The 17915-nt window shown below is 40.7% G+C and overlaps 1 protein-coding gene across 1 annotated transcript; it reads right to left on the bottom strand.

Annotated features, from left to right (window-relative positions):
* Positions 1-11187: 11187 nt before the first annotated feature.
* Positions 11188-12132, bottom strand: OR9I1 (olfactory receptor family 9 subfamily I member 1). Its single transcript, XM_017644235.3, has one exon. It carries the CDS (start codon positions 12130-12132, stop codon positions 11188-11190), a length of 945 nt encoding a protein of 314 aa, XP_017499724.2.
* Between the last annotated feature and the right edge of the window lie 5783 nt (positions 12133-17915).

The raw sequence follows: 17915 nt of genomic DNA, 5'->3' as shown, positions 1-17915 counted from the left end.
TGGACATACCCCCCCATGGGGTGGGGTCAGTTGGCCTGCAGTTTTGCCTGCTGGGCCCTCCCTCGCCCTGTCAGTGGTTTTAGGCCTCTGTATAGAATCTTCCACCTGTAAGAACCTCAGGTGTGATGTCAAGGGAGCGCTGGAATAGTCGGAACACTTGACCTGGCAGTGGTGGGGCTGAACAGAGCTACGGACAGTCTAGACTCGGGTTAGTGGGGGAAGCCTCAGGATTGTGCACTGGGCACAAGGGAAGACTAAGAACACTGGGTGGCAGGAACCGCTAATAAACTGAGAAGCAGAGAACTTAGTTCCACCGTGGATCGTGCCAGCCCTGGTGGAGTGAGGCTGGTTTCTGGGACAAACACAGTCACGATTCCAGAGAGGTCCTGAGCCCACCCTCAGGTCACTGCCCTGTGGCAGCTTACTTCTTCAGGGTCAGCTGGAGAACATCTCTGCTGCTTTGGAATGTGCTTTTGGGCTTACTCCATTAGGTCAGGCCCACTCCAGGTAATCTCCCTTTTCATGAACTCAGAGGCAACTGATATAAAGGGACCTTATATCTTCAAAATCTGTTAACTTAATAACAGGAGTGTTAGCACATCATATTCATAGGTCCTGCCCTCATTCTAGGGGAGAGCATTATACAAGGCCATTGGAGGTCATGTTAGAATTCATAGCTATTAACGACCAACAGAAAAATCTTGAATAGAGAATACTTATAACACAGCTATCAGTGACTTGTAACAAATAAACAAGAAGGGATACTGTGCTAGATTAAAAGAACATGTGCTTGAACTTAGAGTGGCTCCTGATTAAAACTCATAAGAATAAGAAAACCCATTCATGAATAAAAAGGAAATTATGAATTCAGACTAGAAAGGAAATTATGTTTTGGGGTAATTTGGTCATTTTCTCAGGTATGGTAATGGTATTATAATATTATGGTCATGTAGAAGAATATCCTTAATATCCATAATATTAAAAAAAGTGTCTTTGAAGTGAAACAAAAATTCAGAATAATGAATATCATGCATGAATTTTTACAAACCTGAGTTACTAGCCCCAGATCGAGATTAAACACATCTCAAGTCTTGAAACACTACTGGGCACCACTGCCTTCACTGCCCTGTGATTCTGACCACATTGATGAGCTTGCTTGCTTTTGTCCTCTTTTCCATCTGGAATCTTACAGTATGTTGTTATTTGTGTCTGATTCCTTTCATTCAAATTATGTTAGTGAGATTCATCCAGATTATTGCCATAAACTGTAATATTGTTGGTGGGACATTACTTTTCCTTTAAGAAAATTTTGCTAAATGAAGATATTCTTTTTTTTATTGAAGTATCGATATATTATCTTATGATGGTTTCAAATGTACAGCACAGTGGTTCAACAGTTACCCACATTATCAAAGCCTTACCCCCTCTAGTGTGGTTATTATGTATCAACGTAGAAAAATGTTACAGAATCTAAGTGAAGATATTCTTAATTCTCATTTTCTTCACATTGAACTGTATAAATATTTCACCCTCTGTATTTTCACACGTGCATTTTTGCCTCCAGTTAAAATATCTTTCCTTGGCAAAATTTTATGAGAGAAAAGTAAAAAAATTATGACTATTTTGAATGTTTCACCAAATTTAAATGCTGGTTGCAATGTATACAAATATCAAATCATCACATGGTACCCCTGAAATGAATATAATGTTATGTATGTCAGTTATATCTCAATAAAAGACTGTAAATCCTGAAAATGATTGGGTTTATTAGTCATTTCACTCCTGTTCAGGATGTAATTTTGGCCAGTTTAAAATTAGGAACTTCAACAAATGAGTATTGCCACAGAACAATGAATTCCAAGTCACAATTATGTAGTTTCTGAATTACATCCTGTACATTGTTTTTATTTGTTTATTTTGTTTAGTGTTCCCCTTACTATCGAGGAATGAATTTCCATGCCTTTCAGTTTGCAAGATTTGTTTTCAATACTTAGAACTTGCTAACGCTTTCAAAAGCTGACAGTTTTTATGCTTCATTCATTACATACTTTGATTAAAGATGCAAAATTTCTAAATGATTTTAAATAATACAATACAGTTTTGAGAATGTTTTAATGAAAGAGTCCAATATTATTGCAGATCACTTAGGTTGATTAAAAAGACTTTTCAAAAGCTTACATACTTCTACGTATTATTTTTATCCTATGGATAAGAATTTCCATATTGGTAAAGTATTTTGTATGTCCATTATTCTAATTGTGTCTATATGAAAATATTTGTAAATTTTCACAACTATAGCTTCTATTTTGATGAACCATCATAACTTGTTTGGATGTGATCCTAAATTATGTGTACCACAACTGATTCCAAATACATGTTTTGTCCCCGGGTTTCATAATTCAATAAGAACATTACTTTTATTATGTCACTGTGCTTTCCTAACATTTGTATTTATAGTATCACCACAAAAACAAGAAGTGTTTCTTCAAGGTTAATATTTTATGCTGAATTTACAACAGTGTTCACAATAATGACAGATACTTCATCTCTGACAGAATGAAATTCCAACAGTTTTACTTTGATGAATTGGATGAAAAAATAAATTTATTGGAATAACAAATGGTTTTCTGTCTGAAGCATTTAATGACACTCATATAAAACTGTCATCATCTCACTGGGTGTAAAACTGTCCTTTTCCATTGGAACCCATACGTTATCAAGTATTGCTTTACTTTTTCTTTGTATGCAAAAGATTGGAAGTAATAAATGAGCTATCATTTCACATCTTTGATGTGAATTTCACCTTCGATGTGAATGAGAAGTAGTGCTTCACACAGCAAAATGTCAACACACCTGCTGTATTAAATCATTATCATCAGGCAGGCTTTGAAAGCTGATGTTGATGCATCTTCAGCAGATCTGTATCTTCTACTTTTCAGGTCCTCATGGACATCTCTATGACTCCCACAATGGATGATAAATGCTGACAAACATCTTGTGCAAAATGCATAGTCATCATCAACATTCTTGAATTTCATGTGCTTCTGGGTTGTGAATTTATTGCACATGAAAATGCTTATTGCAAAATACAAAAAGTGACATCAATAAAATATGTTGCTGTGGCTTTGTACCATGCAAAAGTGGACCTAACCAGTGTACCAAAAGCTTTCAGAACACTCTCTCTACAGCAGCACTTCTTAGTCCCCATTTTCTGCACATTTTTCATATATATCTAAGTGCTTGTGAATGGACAACCTGTTGGTTTCATGTGCTATGGCGTGGGCCACAGTACACCTAGCTGGTGCAATGCTGTGGGTTATGGTGTTGAATATTTCTTCCACCATCCTAGACCAGAGAAATGAGCCCTCCCAGGTCCTTGTGTCTGAGTTATTTATGATTATTTTTTTAAGCAGGGAGCACCTTATGTGCCATCCTTGGAAGAGATATTTCAGTCTGGAAACAATCAGGAGAAAAGAGATGAGATATAGCTGATTTGTCATTCAGATCTAAATACACGTCAAAGTGACAACCGTGTCACTGTTTATGTGTCCCCTACACTACTAGGTCTGACAATGGCAGAAGCTGGAGGCATAAAACAGAAGTCTACCAAACTATTAAGTAAACACCATCTAGTGTTTTTAGAAACAACTTCTTACCACATAATCTTGAATTACCCATGCTTTACTGATAACTGCCACACACTGAGTGTGTGACAGAGATCTCACAGTTCCCAAAGCTTCACCTTTACTAGTCCTCACATTTCAAGATCATAATCTACTGGTTGTTTCACTACTCTGAGCTATAGAGTCTTGGTCTGCATCTTATATCATAATACTGGATATATTCTCACCATTTCAGTCTGATTCAGGCAAGATAGCCAGCCAATCACATGATAATTAATTTTATGGGTCAACTTGACTGGTCATGGGGGACCCAAATATTTAGTTAGACATTATTCTGGGTGTGTCTGTGAGGGTGTTCCTGGATGAGAGAATATTTGAATTGGTAAATGGGTAAAGCAGATTGCCCTCCTCAATGTGGGTGGGCCTCATCTAATCTGTTGAAGGCCTGAAAAGAACAAAAGGCTCAGTAAGGGAAAATTTGCTCTCTCTGCCAGTCTTTGAATTGGGACATAGGTTTTTTCCTGTTTTTGAACTCTTACTCAGACTGGAACGTACACCATTGACTTTCTAGTGTCTCTAGCTTGCTGACTGCAGATCCTGGGACTTCTCAGCCTCCATACTTACATGACCCAATTCCTTATAATAAATCTCTCTCTCTCATTCTTGATTCCTCCAATTTCCCTGATAGTTTCTTTTCTGTAACAATCCTGCTACTGATTTCTGTATCAATTAAGCTTTTTTAGTTGTAAGCAACAGCTATAGATTCTGATTTAATTATAAAGGAATTTATTGAAATGATATTGGGTAGTTCATAGAATCAGCAGGAGGGCTGGAGAAGCAATATCATTTCAGACCAAGAAGAGGGTGCTTATGTATTAAAAGACTATAAAACTGTTGCCCCAACAATAGCACCAACACAGGATGTTGGATACATACTCTGGCACAGTGGTCACCGCCACCTGTGTAAACTGCAGGGAGTTTATTTCAAGTCAAAACTGTTAGAATTTGCTGATGGTTTGGGTGTGAATGAATGGGAGGAGTAAGGAAATGATGATGTTGATTATATATATTTCTGCCTGGGTAACTGGGTTCCTTAGGTGGTGCTGGAGAAGACTGGAGAGGAGTAGTTTTAGGGGGTAGGGAACCCAGACTCCTGTTTTGGGTATATAATGGTTGAAAAATCTACTAGCCAACTGGGATGAGGCTTCTCTCTCCCTCTCTCATTCTTCCTCCTCTTTACACATGATTTTCTTTCATTTTCTTTCTTATTTCTCTCCTCTTTCCTTTAGTTCATATGGCTGGAGTCATGGCCTTCGACGAAATAAGAGTTTCGTATCTTTTAGTTTTTTGTTTTTGGCTTTAGTTAGTAGAGTATTTTAGGCTACTTGTTATTTCACAAGTAACATTCCCGGAGGACTCTGATGAACTGAGTTTGGTTGAGAAGCCCATGTGTTATGATGAAATTTGGCCAGGTGGCCAGGCTCAGTGAGAGAGGGGACCATTTCCCCAAATATGGGGGCAGGGGAGGATTTGTAGCAAATAATCTGAATGATAAAAAGGTAATCTTATTATTAATGATTTTGTAGAATGCTGATAATTGCAGCCATAAATAATCCCTGTGGCAAAGCCAGTATATCCTAGCAACTGTTCCACTTTCTTCTTTACTCTTAATGGCCCAGTGAGGCAGGACTGTGTAACTAGTTCTAACCAATGGGCTGAAGAAGGGAAAGTCCATGTATAATTTTATGGTCACTGAGAAGTTTTCATGAGACAGTGTAGCTACCAAAGGGTGTTCAGTCTCTTTAAGTCCAGATCTCTGAATAATTACCTAGAGGAGTACCCTGTCAATTTGCATGGGAAAAGTATTGAGCTATAAATAAATCTGTTCAAATAAAAATTATTAATCTTTTTTTTTTTGACTGAGGAAACTGATGTTCTAAGAGGGTAAGATTACCTGAGGAGGTAATACATTCTCAGTGTTTTGCTAAAGTCTATCATTGCCGACTTTGCAGATCCTGGGAATGAATCTATTGAGAGCAGTAATTTTCACGAGTCAGGCACTGTGTTTAGGAGGAGGAGAAACAGAGGAATTGGAAATATAAAATATAAAGAATATGAACGATAGATATCAGAGTTCTGGACATATGAGGACCCATTGGGAAGACACAGTGGGAGAGCAGCCAAAGGAGGTACCCTCTCCCCACTACCTTAATTGGTACCAGTTGGAAATTCCACTGGCTCAGGGTTGTTTTCATTAATTTCCTCATAGTGAGTTGCCAGGTTATCTATACCACAAAGGGAAAAAAAATCCTTATGTTCCCATTAGTATGATTTACAGCTGTAACTGTCAACAAAGAGAAAGCCCCTGCAGGTGCCTGAAGTCATAGCCACATGATAGGGCAATGGGTGCTAATGGTGACAGAATGGTCATAGACCGTCACTGCCAGCAGGTAGCACTTTGCCTGCACAGACGGTGAAGAAAAAGAACTGAACAGCACACTGGCCATAGGAAATGACCATCTTGCCTGTTGCCAGTGTGATTAGGATCTGAGGGCTGATGGCTGAAGTGTAGCAGGCATCCAGCAGGGAGAGGTGGCTTAGGAGGAACTACGTTGTGGTGTGGGCCTGGACATCCACTTGGGTCAGAATGATCATCCCCCCATTCCTCAGAAGGGTGACCAGATAGAAGCTGAGAAACATCAGGAAGAGGGGAATTTCCAAGTTGGGGTAGTCCATAAAGCCCGTGAGGGTAAACTTGGTTACTGTGGTGAGATCTCTATTACTTAGAGTCCCTACAGGTAACAGCTCATATATTCAAACAGGGTAATTGGAGGAGAGTTTAGTAAAACCACTATTTAAAAAGGAATGGACAGGATTTGAGAAAACCAAGATGGGATGAGGCAGTACCTTGCAGCTAGTAACCGAGGGGAGCCATTACCAGCCTTCCAAGTAGTGATTCACTGTGTGACTCTGTGCCTTTCAACCCATGGCTTCCAAACTCCTGTGTTCAATTGCCTCAAGCTAGCAGAATGGAAGGAGCATGGCTTGGAAATGGTCAGTACCAACCAGGACAGGACCGTGGGAGCCAGCATTTTCAGTGTCTCGGGATTCACTGAGCCATCCTGAAGGCCACATGCACAGTGACCCCAAAACACTGGCATAATGCCACATTGGACTCAGGATGCGGCTGAGGACTTCCTTCCCTCTTCAGTTTCCATTAGACCCACATCAGAAAGAAAAAGAGGCCGACAACACTCAATCAAACATTCTCCTGGTAAAAAACTCAGCTACGTGTTTATACTTCACTGCAAAGGAGGCTAGGAAATGTCAGTTAGCTTATAACCAGTCTGAGCATAACATGAATCATTTGGGGTCAGAAGGTGGGCTGTAGTAGGAAGCCCCTAAGATGGTCCCTGATGATTCCCCCCTTCTGGAGTTCATGTTCTTGAGTACTGCTTCTCCTGAGTATGGCCTGGATTTAGGGAGTCACCTTTAGTAAATAAAATGTGATGGGATGTTACTTCTGAAGTTAGGTCTCAAAGACTGTGGTGTCTGTCTTGGGCATCCACTCTCATGAAATTCACCTGTCGTGTGTGAGTTGCCCTGTGGAGAGGACCATGTAGCAAGGAACTGACATATTTGGTCAACAGTGGAGAAGAGCTTGAGTCTTACCAACTGCCAAGCCTCAGTATGACTGCAACCCTGGCCAACATCTTAAAAATTAAAACTTCGTGAGGGACCCTGAGCCAGAGACATCCAACTAACTTACTAACTAACCAGGATTCCTGATTTACAGAAACTGCATGATAGTAAATGTTTGCTACTTTAAGCTGTCAAGTTAACAGCAATGGACAACTAATATATTCTCATGAGGAGATGTTCTTTGATGGCAAACATAGCTTTAATACTGTTTACTTCCTGGACTTCTTATTTTCTCTTGGATTTTTAGCCTTTGATTTCTTAGTGTCTTTTCAAATTTTTATTTTTACTTTCTATAGGTTTTTCAAGGGAGAGTTCAGTCAGAAAATCCTGGTCCACCATATTACCACAATTGGAAGTCCTATGCATTTATGTCTTCTTTCTGTTTTTCAATAAATACTTATTGAACACCTACAGTGAGTCAGGAGGTGCACAAAAAATACCAGGCCAGGAAATTTGCTCCCATGGAACTTACCACTTCATTAGGGTTGGGGATTAAGAACAAACAAACAAATAGATATTAGGTATTATTAAATGTCTTTAAGAATAAAATAGCAAGGTAGGGGGAAAGAGAGTGACTGGCAGTAGGGATGTTATTTTAGATATGGTGGTGAAGGAAAGATTCTTCCAGATGAGGCAAAATTTTAGTGTTTTCAACATTACCTGAATAAAGTAAATGATAGGTCCTGTAGATTGATAATGGGGTAAGAATGCTTTGTGTGGACAGTTATCTTTTGTAGATCTGTAGATATTGGGAAGCAGGCATGTATTTCTCCTGATCTCATTCATTTTATTCAGAGGAGTTGAATGTAGGGAACTTAGACCTACCACCTGGGTTGGTGGGGCTGAGAATCAGTGTTGCTCTCAGTCTCTCAAATGTCAAGAGCTCTGTCTTTTTAGGGACAAGCCTTATGGCTGATACTGACCTAAACGCCCTCGTTCTATTTTAGCAGTCACAGAAAATAGGATCTCTTCTGCCCAGCTCAGTGTAGGTTCAGAGTAAATATTTATTGAGTGACCATTACATGGAATCTCTTCCAGCTTCCATTTGACTGCTTAGTCAAGAACCTGCCGGTGCATAGGCATTTGTGAAAAGTAAGCTCTTCTCTTTGTTAAATAGGTCTTTTATTTTATTTCATCCTACATCTCCACTGACCTTCTAATGTCTGTTCACATGACTCCCAAATTTCTAAGCAGGCAAACCATCTTTTTCTGGTTCCTGGAGAAAGCTATGGGTAAGACTATGTTTTCTTAAGTGATTCTATACCAGAGAAGAGATGATTGAGTATTAAGTGGTATTTAAAGATTATGTAAGATAGATAAGAACAGACTTTCTGGAGCCAGATTCCCTAAACTCAAGTCATGGCCTTGCTTCTGTGATTTTGGGAAACTTATTCTAACTTCTTTATGTCTTAGCTTCCTCATCTCTAAGTGGGAATAATAACTGCACCTATGTCGTAGGGCTGCTAAGGTATTGTAAGGTTGCTAAATACACACTAAAGTTCTTAGAATGGTGTCTGGCATACAATAGCTGCTCTGTAAATATTGCTATTTTGTTATTAGAAGTGAGGTCAATGAGTTATTAGTTCCTTACAAATTGTTCCTCTCATAATGGGGGTATGATAGTAGCGAGGATACTGAGACCCAGTCCTCTGTTTAGTCAGAGGGCAGAGATGTGATCAGGTCAATGAGGGCAGGTCTGCTGCGATTAGTGGGAGAAGTCCTCTCGGTTAGAGTTCTGTAAGTACGGAACCCTCGGAGCCTGATGACCAAGCTTAAGCCAGCCCCCAAAGGGGAATGCACTGTTGGATCCCAATGTGTCTTAAAGAAGAAAGAAAATCACTCTGGCTGTGTGTCTCAGTATAATGGCAAGTAGGGTATGGAACTTGTTGGGGCTCTTTCTTGGTGTTTTGCTGCTGGTCCTCTTTGAATAACTGCTTCATTTTTGTCTCTCTCTTGACTTATCTCTCTTGGCCAACTTGGTCTCCTATTTTTCGAATCTCTTTTACATGTTCAACTTCACAATGCCCAGGGAAAACTTTTTAATAAACCTAACATGGGTCAGGTGCTCATTTCTGAGCCAATTCACTGTAGGCAGGGAGGTGGGCCCTTTTAATAAAATAGCTGTTTCCATATAGAGGGGCACGGGAGATCAACTTCTCATAATATTAAGATTGGGTAGAAGAGTTCATTGGCACACACAATATATTGAATAAAAGGACATCCTTTGATTATCCTTCACTATGTGGGGTGCAGGTATATGCACTCCCCACCCCGCACTCCCCAATTAAACACTCATGTTCATTTTATTTCTTAGGTGAGAAGGATTCACCTAAGTTCATCTTCCTCAGTTCACAGTCTTTCACTATCATTTGTTCATGATCCATTACTTTTGTTAATGGCCATGGAATTGTGGGAAGGCCCAGAATTGATATAGGAAAGTGAGGGAAAGGGAAGGAAAGAGGAGTTATATTGAGCCACTGATTTGTGCTAAGAGATTTCTTATTCATCATCTTATTAATTTTTACTTTATGGTTTTGAATTAAGAGTTGTTATGTTTGTTTTAGATGCGAGGAAATTTAGAATCTGAGAAATTTACTCTAGGTTTCACAGTGCATTAATTGTAGAATGGGGATTCAGAAACAAGCCTGACTCAAAAGTCATGCCTTGTCTATCACTGTACCCTCTGAACAAAGGGATTCTGAGCAAGGGTCCAAAGGGACTGTGCGACAGTGTTTCCTTAACTGCAAAATGGGAGCCTTATATTCAACCATGGCTTTCCTATTTGCCTTCCAGATCTCCACGAGGTCACATGAGACCATGCAGCTGCCATAAAATGTGCTTGAAAGTGATAATTGGGGGCTCGTTTGGTCCAGACTCTGCACTTGGGGATGAATTCAGCAGTAAAGAGAGCAGGCTCTGCCCTGAAGGGTTGTACAGTCTCAGGCAGGAGTTAGTTACTTTTCCCTCTCACGGTATCTTTTGCCAAAGAAGATTATACATGGTTCAGTGTTTTCCTTATACCTGTGTCTTTGCTCTTTTACTGTTGTTCCTGGAAATGGGGGGGTTGGGGAGGGAGCAGAGAACGGTTTACAAGGCAGGGAACGTGAGCGAAGCCGAGAAGCAATAACCATGTCCTTCAGAAACTAGGGAGTCGGTCCTTGAGGAAACATCCCCAAAGCTAAGGTGCCTTAGTTCATCTATCAGATATCAGAGCACCATTAGAGCAGCAACAAGACCAGTGAGTGATCAAATGGGAAGGCAGTTTGCAGGTTTGGAATTTGCAAATTCTGCAGCTGTGGCATGAGCGAGGAGGAAGACCCTCCCAGGGGGTCTCTAGAATGGGGAAGAGGAAGACCTGTTTCTCAAATACCCTCTTCCCTTGGCCACTTAGAGACCCAGTATTTGTCTTATGCAGCACACCTTGCTTACTGAGGAGATCAATCATTCCTGTATTAAAAGAAAAAAAGAAAAGACTAGTTAGAATTAATTACTGGGATCCCTGGATATAATCTTTGACACAGAGAAAAAGACAGTATTGATGAGAGTGAAAATGAGAGGGAAAGAATGGGAACCCAAGCATGGGTGCAGAGAGTGTTGGGGTGGGGTGAGATAAACTCAGGTCTCCTTGAGCTCCTGAAATTCCACAAGTTGTGATATCAAAGGGTATCTTGAGACTGGTGTGAGACAAGGAATGGACTGGAGGGGTTGCTGGAAACAAATTTTACCACAGTTGAAGCTATCTTGTGCACCTGGTGTCTACCTTCCCTCTGTTTGTGGGTGCAAGTTTCCTACAGCAGTGGTGCCTGTTAGAATATAGTGGTATGAGAAGAAGATGGACCAAGAAGAGTCCTCTCACTCAGATCTACATGCTCTGGGCCACCTGGAATCTACCAGTGACCTTCCTGAAGGCTGTTTTCACATCCTTGTTTCTCAGGCTATAAATCAGAGGGTTCAGCATGGGGATGACCACGGTGTAGAAGACAGACACAACCTTGTCTTCCTCCAGGGATTTGCCCGAGCCACTCCGCAGATACATGAAGATGAGCGTCCCAAAGAAAAGGGCCACAGCAGCGAGGTGGGAGGCACACGTGGAGAAAGTCTTGGCCCTGCCACCTGAAGACTTCACTCTCAAAATGGCCTTGATGATGAGCAGGTAGGAAATCAGGATGACCAAGGCATTGGCCAAAATCACAAAGTTGCCGAAGAAGACAACGACCATCTCAGGGTTTGTGGTATCACTACAGGCGAGCTTTAGCAAGGGCGGGAGGTCACAGAAGAAGAAGTTTATCTGGTTGTTGTCACAGAAGGAGAGGGTGAAGGTGCATGTGGTACGCAGGATGGCCCCGGACACCCCACAGACATAGGCCCCCACCACCAAACTCCAGCAGATTCTGGGGTTCATGGCTACAGTGTAAAGCAGTGGGTTGCTAATAGCAACATAGCGGTCATAGGCCATGGCTGCCAGTAGGAAACACTCTGTACCTGCACAGACGGTGAAGAAAAAGAACTGGACAGCACATTGGCTGTAGGAGATGACCATCTTGCTTGTGACCAGTGTGGCCAGGATCTGAGGGGTGATGACTGAGGTGTAGCAGGCATCCAGCAGGGAGAGGTGGCTCAGGAGGAAGTACATTGGGGTGTGGAGCTGGACATCCATTTGGATCAGAATCATCATTCCTACGTTTCCCAGAAGGGTGACCAGATAGAAACCAAGAAACGTCAGGAAGAGGGGAATTTCCAACATGGGGTAGTCGGTAAAGCCCACGAGAATAAACTTGGTTACTGTGGTGAGATTGCTCTTGGCCATGGATTCAATGTAGACAATGATTTGGGCATGAGAATGAAAAAAAAAAAGTGCCAGAATTGAAGGACAGGTTCTTTCTCCCTATGGTAGAAATTAGGTTTGTATTTCTGGGCTAATTTATAGAGCCTGTTTTTGAGAAATCTTGTACCTAAATGATTCTTCAAGGGCATTTATGTTCTTCTGCATTTTTCAGAGCTGAACCATGAGCTGGTGTTCTGATTCAAATTAATTTTGACTGATATTTGGAAATTCCTGTGAAGATAAGAGACATATAAACTCTCAGCTTTGGAAAGAATCTAGTCGATATCTGCTCTGATTGATCCTGGATGCTGGGGTCTCCTCTGCACAACCTCCATGTGGTCATCTGGTCCCTGTACAAGCCTCCATCTGTGGACAGCTCTGCCTGTTAATTCTCTTTTTGGACCTGTGTTCTCTCCCCTTTTACCTCCCACACACTGGCTTCAGTTTTATCACTTCCAGACACTCATAACAATGTAAATCCCTTCTTCTGGTGAAAGCATTTTAGAAGACAGAAGATGATAAACCTGCTCCTTGTGTTGATTATTCTCTCATATTTCTTATTGATATATGAATTCTTATTATACAATTATTCAACATGTGGTCAAAATTGCTTAGTCAGGTGACATGATAAGATGTTTAAGTGTATAGACTTGTAACTCGTGCACATAAGTTCTGGAGGCCTAAAGCACAGCATAGGCCAGTTATATCAGCAACACTGTATTCTAAACTTCAAAGTTGCTAAGGGACTAGTTCTTTATTGTTCCCCTCACAAAGAAGACATGATAATTACGGGACGTGAGAGAGGTGTTAGCAAATCTGATGGTGGCACTCGTATGGCAATACATAAATATGGCAAACCAACATACCGTATACCTTGAACTTACACAATGTTCTATGTCAGTTATATCTCAGTGATGATAAAAAAGATAACAAAAAGTTTTTCTCTCCACTTTAATATTTGTCACCTTCATCTTGGTTGGGAGCCTCCTTCAGCTTGAAGTAGGAGTCCCTAGAGGGAGATGGACGTATCCTATGAAGCACCGTCTCCTAGAGCCGTGGCCTCTAGCTGACTCTAGCAGCCCGGTCTGGGCGCCTGGGCTTCTTTGAAAAGCCCTCTTGGTGTGGTCAGGCTCCATGAGGGACAGGACAGACATTAACTGATTGAGTTGAGTGAGCTTTAAAAGTTCACTTCCCCTCTTTGGGTTTCACTTTCTATTCTGAAAAATGGGGGTTGTGGGGCTAAGTTATATGATCATTAAAGTTTTTTTTGTTTCACAATCCAGGTATATGGGCTAAATGAAGCTTTTGAAACATTTTCCTAATATCTGTACTGTGTAATGTGCATACTCTTTAGCAACTAATTACTAAGTATATAAAATATACAGGCACTATTTCAGGTTATTTTTAGTTACTTAAACATAATATTATGGGATTGTGGGTCCCAAACTGAGTGAATCATACTCCCTAGTTCCTGATAAAGCATCATTATTGACCAAGGAAAGTCCCCTCTCCATTTTATTTCATGATTTTTCCCTCCTTCTCTCTCCATTCCCAATTCTTCTGCTCTTCATGGGTACCTACTGCTGTGTATGTGAAAGATATATCCTCCATGCTTATTCCTTTTACATTTATTTAGAAATATGTGTATCTTTAAAAAATACAGTGATTTTGGTCTGTTTTAAAATTTATATTCATGATCTTGTGCTATAAATCCTATGTTGTTTCTTTCTTTTTCCACATACACTATATTTTTGTGATTTGTCCATGTTACGTAGGTAAATCTAGTTTGTTATTTCTGATTTTGTTATGATTTTCCTTGGTATATGTATAGTACATTTTTCTTATCCATTCCACTAAAGACTTTGAGGCTTTGCCTATATATTATCTTATTTAATCCTGAAAACAGCTCTTCAAGAGCTGTTATCTTTAATTTTTGCCAATGAGGAATTGAGCTTTTGGAAGATGAATTTATCTAAGGTCGCTCAGTTTAATAAGTGGAAGATCTGGGTTCCAAATGACAATAGTTTGATGGCAAGTTCTGTTTGCTGTGCTGTTTCCTCTATTTAACTGTATCTTTACAATTCATGGAATAAAAAAATATCCCTGCAGTTCTTTAGAAAATCGGTTTCTTCCTACTTTCAAGTCATGAGAAAATTTGGCTAATTTCAACATCTTTCTCAACCTCGAAATCTGAAATTGTCATAGTTCACTTTCTGTCCAACTAGTGGGGAGGTTCTGGGTTTCCTCTGATTTAGGGACAGGGTTGTGCAATGCGGGCGACCAGAGATTAGGTGGCAGATCACTGGAGGGCGATGCAGCCACACAGGGCATGTCAGGCACACCTCATACTTCAGCCCTAATTCTTCCAGCAGCCCTGAAAGTTGGGTATGGCCGTGACTATTACACGGATGAGCAAAATGAGGCTCAGAGAGGTCAGCGATGGTGCCCAACTTGCCACACACCTAGGAAAAAACAGAATCTCCATTTGAATCTGGGACTTTCTAACTCCAAATTCTGTGCTCTTCCCACCACATCCTGCTGCTCTTTTAGGGAAGAGAATTATGTTTCCTGCAGACCTAAGTCTCAACTTTTAAAATGGTAGCACTTCTAAGACTATTAAGCAAATACTCAGCTTCCATGGGAGAAGAGGATTAGGTTTGGTTTTGGAATTATTTGGTGGTTCATGTCTTTTCTTCTTCTTGCTTTATAGGTTATGACAGACTTAGCTGAGCTATATCCCTCATTTGGTATGTTCTTAGGAAAATTGTCTAACCGATTAAAATCTCAGTGTTCTCAGTAATAAAACAGGAACATAATAACCGCTTTTGAAAACTTAAAATGGATTTTGACCCAGTGTGGTAGAATTTGCCTATTTTGCAGAAAGGTAATTTCCAAAATATTTCCCAGAAGGAAAAATTTCAGGACCAGGCTGGTAATACCCAGTTTTGTATGATCTTGGTTAAGAAGGGACTTGAGGCACCAGCAGCTTGGATTGGGCCCAGAGTAGGGAGGGCCAGCTACAGACTCCCTGAATGCAGAACATCTTATAAGAGGGAAAGCAAAGGTTTATGGCCAGTAGACATTTTAAGAAGATTTAGGGACACTTATGGGTTGACATTATTACTGGTAATATGTTCTGATCACAATTTGTAATGTAGAAGAACATGAGTTCTCTGGAGGAGGTGGAGAAAGAGACAATCTTAACCATGAGGAACCCTTCAGGGAAACATGGCTCCAAAACCTTGGGCTCAATTCAGCATGGAACCTCTCCTAGACTTCATTCTTTCTTCCAAAGGTTGAGTCCACTGGAGAGAATGAAGGAGCTCCACAGAGTTACCTCCCTCACCTTACTGGGATTCGAGTCTCAAAATACTATGGTCAACATTCACTGGGCTCTTGCCCCAAGCCAGGGAGCACTCCAAGACTTTATTTCATTTCAACCTGGCAAGAACATGAGAGGGGAATATTTACTTTTATTTTACATTCAAGAAAACTAAGGCTTAGAAACATTAACTGTTTGGCTTCAGGTCTCACAGCTAGAAAGAGATGCTTGGATCTGAAGTCTCTTCTCCCTGACTCCAGAGTTGGGACGCTGAACCACTCTGTTTTGATACATTCCAACATACTGGTACATTTACTGAGTACTTGCTCTGTGCCAATCAGGCTGTTATACATCTACATACATTATCTCATATAATCCTCACAATGGCCCTGTGATGGAGGTATTATTTTGTTCTGGAGGAAACTAAGACTGTATAGTTAAATAACTTGTCTAAGGTCGCATGGCTGGTTAATGAAAAAGCCCAGATTCTAATTCAGGTCCGTCTCATTCCAAAGCCAAAGCTCTAGTACATATGATTAATCCCACATTCAGCATAATTACAGGAAATATAGAAGTTTATGTGAAGTCTCTAGTCTAAGCTGTGCAGTCTAACTTCCTGCCTGTGACCCAGGAAACTGTATTTTCTAAAATTTACCAAGTGATACATGAACCCAAAGAAATTGCAACTGTCAGTTTCCAAAAAAAAAAAAAAAAAATGACCCAGTCTTACTTGTGTATTTGATACAAGAGCTGAAATCTCAGTCTGGACACGGTTCCATTAGATGACACATTCCGATGACAATGGCCAGATCTTGCTGGGTTTCACCTTCCCTAGTTCGTATGACTTCAGAGCTGGTATCCTCTCCAGGTCACCAAGTCACAATTACATCTTAATTACCTGGTAGAATCATCCAGTTGGATTCATCTTAGGTTTGGAATCCATCTAAGCTCCTTTAAGCATTTGTGGACAGCAGCTAGGATTGCTCAAATAGATAAATGTAGCTGGCCAATTTTAGTTTTTTTCTTACTCAGCAATCCAATAGGATGTTTAAAATGCTTTTGGGGATGATTTTTTCGGAGGAAGGGTGTGAGCACAAGGGTTGTCCCAGAATCAGGAATTAGCCACTGAGAGCCCCCAGGGCTTCCAGGAAAACCCAGCCTTGTCAGGGAGAACACACTTCATCAGGGGCTCATTATTTCACAGTCTCTATCCTATCACACATCTGAGAGGAAAAAAACAAGTCTTGTGGGATTTCACGGCAACTCTTAAGTCTCATTAGTCTCAAAGCTCATTTGCAGTTTCTGGAGGGAATGAACTTGGTTCCTCTTTGCCACTGGCCCTCAGCGTCCTGCTGTCCCCGTTGGTCAGTGGTAGTGCCAGGACTGGAACTCAGATCCAAGGCCCTGTGGTGAAGTTCTCCTTACAATGCATCCATCCTGAGAAGTGTCAAGTCTCTCATCTCAGAGGCTGAAACCTAGCCACCCTGTCTGCTCAGAATTCCATTAGAATCTCATACCATAAGTAGCTTATTAGTTCCCTTTCCTGAAGATCCGTTTCCAGAGTTTTTATGGGAAGCCTTCCCTGGTTATTCCAGCTCTTACCTCTTCCCTGATCTCTGAAACCCACACTCCCTTTGTGAGAACCACATCATTTGACACTTAACTTCCCTTTTCTTACATTGTCCATGGCTGGTCCTTGGTGGTCAGTCTCAGTTCCCCAGCTAGATTATAGGTTTGTGGAGAATTCACCTTCCTTCTTCCTAAATATTTGTGTTCTGCTTCAGTAGGATCACTCTTATGCCCTGTATAATTTCATTTCCTCATTAATAGAGGATCTTTTAGAAGGAGGGGTCTCAGAGAAGCATGTGCCCCATTCACTCCAACGTAACATGGCTGGGATAAAACCCTTTGGTAATCAGCAAGCATGCATCCTAGCCAGGGTGTTTTTTTTTGCAATCATAGATGCCAGACGGTGCAAGAATATATTACAAAGAAGGAAGGAAACCACACACTCGGACTCTGGCAGCACAGAGAATTCTCAGTGCATTGTTTGACAATATTATTATCACTTCCTGTAATTGAATACTTACTGAAATAACTGTATGGTAAGTGTATAGCAAATATTTCCTGGAGAGATTTTGAGGGTAGAGTGGCAACTGGAACAACGTAGAGAAAAAGATGGGAGAATATGCCAGAAATGGTAATATTCCATTAATCCCTCCCTGGGGAACTTGTGGAAGTGGATGATTGTATAGTATTTATTACTTTCTTCTCTTTGTGACATATTGTGGGGTGGGGGGTAGCCTGGAGTGTTTTGATGTAGTAAATGTTTGTTATTATTGTTGCTATAAATATTAATTCTAGAACTTTGGTTTGGACTTTTGGGAAGAGATGTGTCTTAGGTAAGGTTCCTTAAAAAAGACCAGGGAAAGGGATTTTGAGG

This window comes from Manis javanica, chromosome 11 (assembly GCF_040802235.1).
Source record: "Manis javanica isolate MJ-LG chromosome 11, MJ_LKY, whole genome shotgun sequence".
NCBI classification, from domain to species: Eukaryota; Metazoa; Chordata; class Mammalia; order Pholidota; family Manidae; genus Manis; species Manis javanica.
Note: the sequence above shows the minus strand (reverse complement) of the source record. Positions and strands in the feature narration are given on the sequence as shown.

Excerpts from the sequence above, each read along its gene's own strand:
- OR9I1 (XM_017644235.3), bottom strand. The coding sequence starts at position 12,132 with ATGGCCAAGAGCAATCTCACCACAGTAACCAAGTTTATTCTCGTGGGC.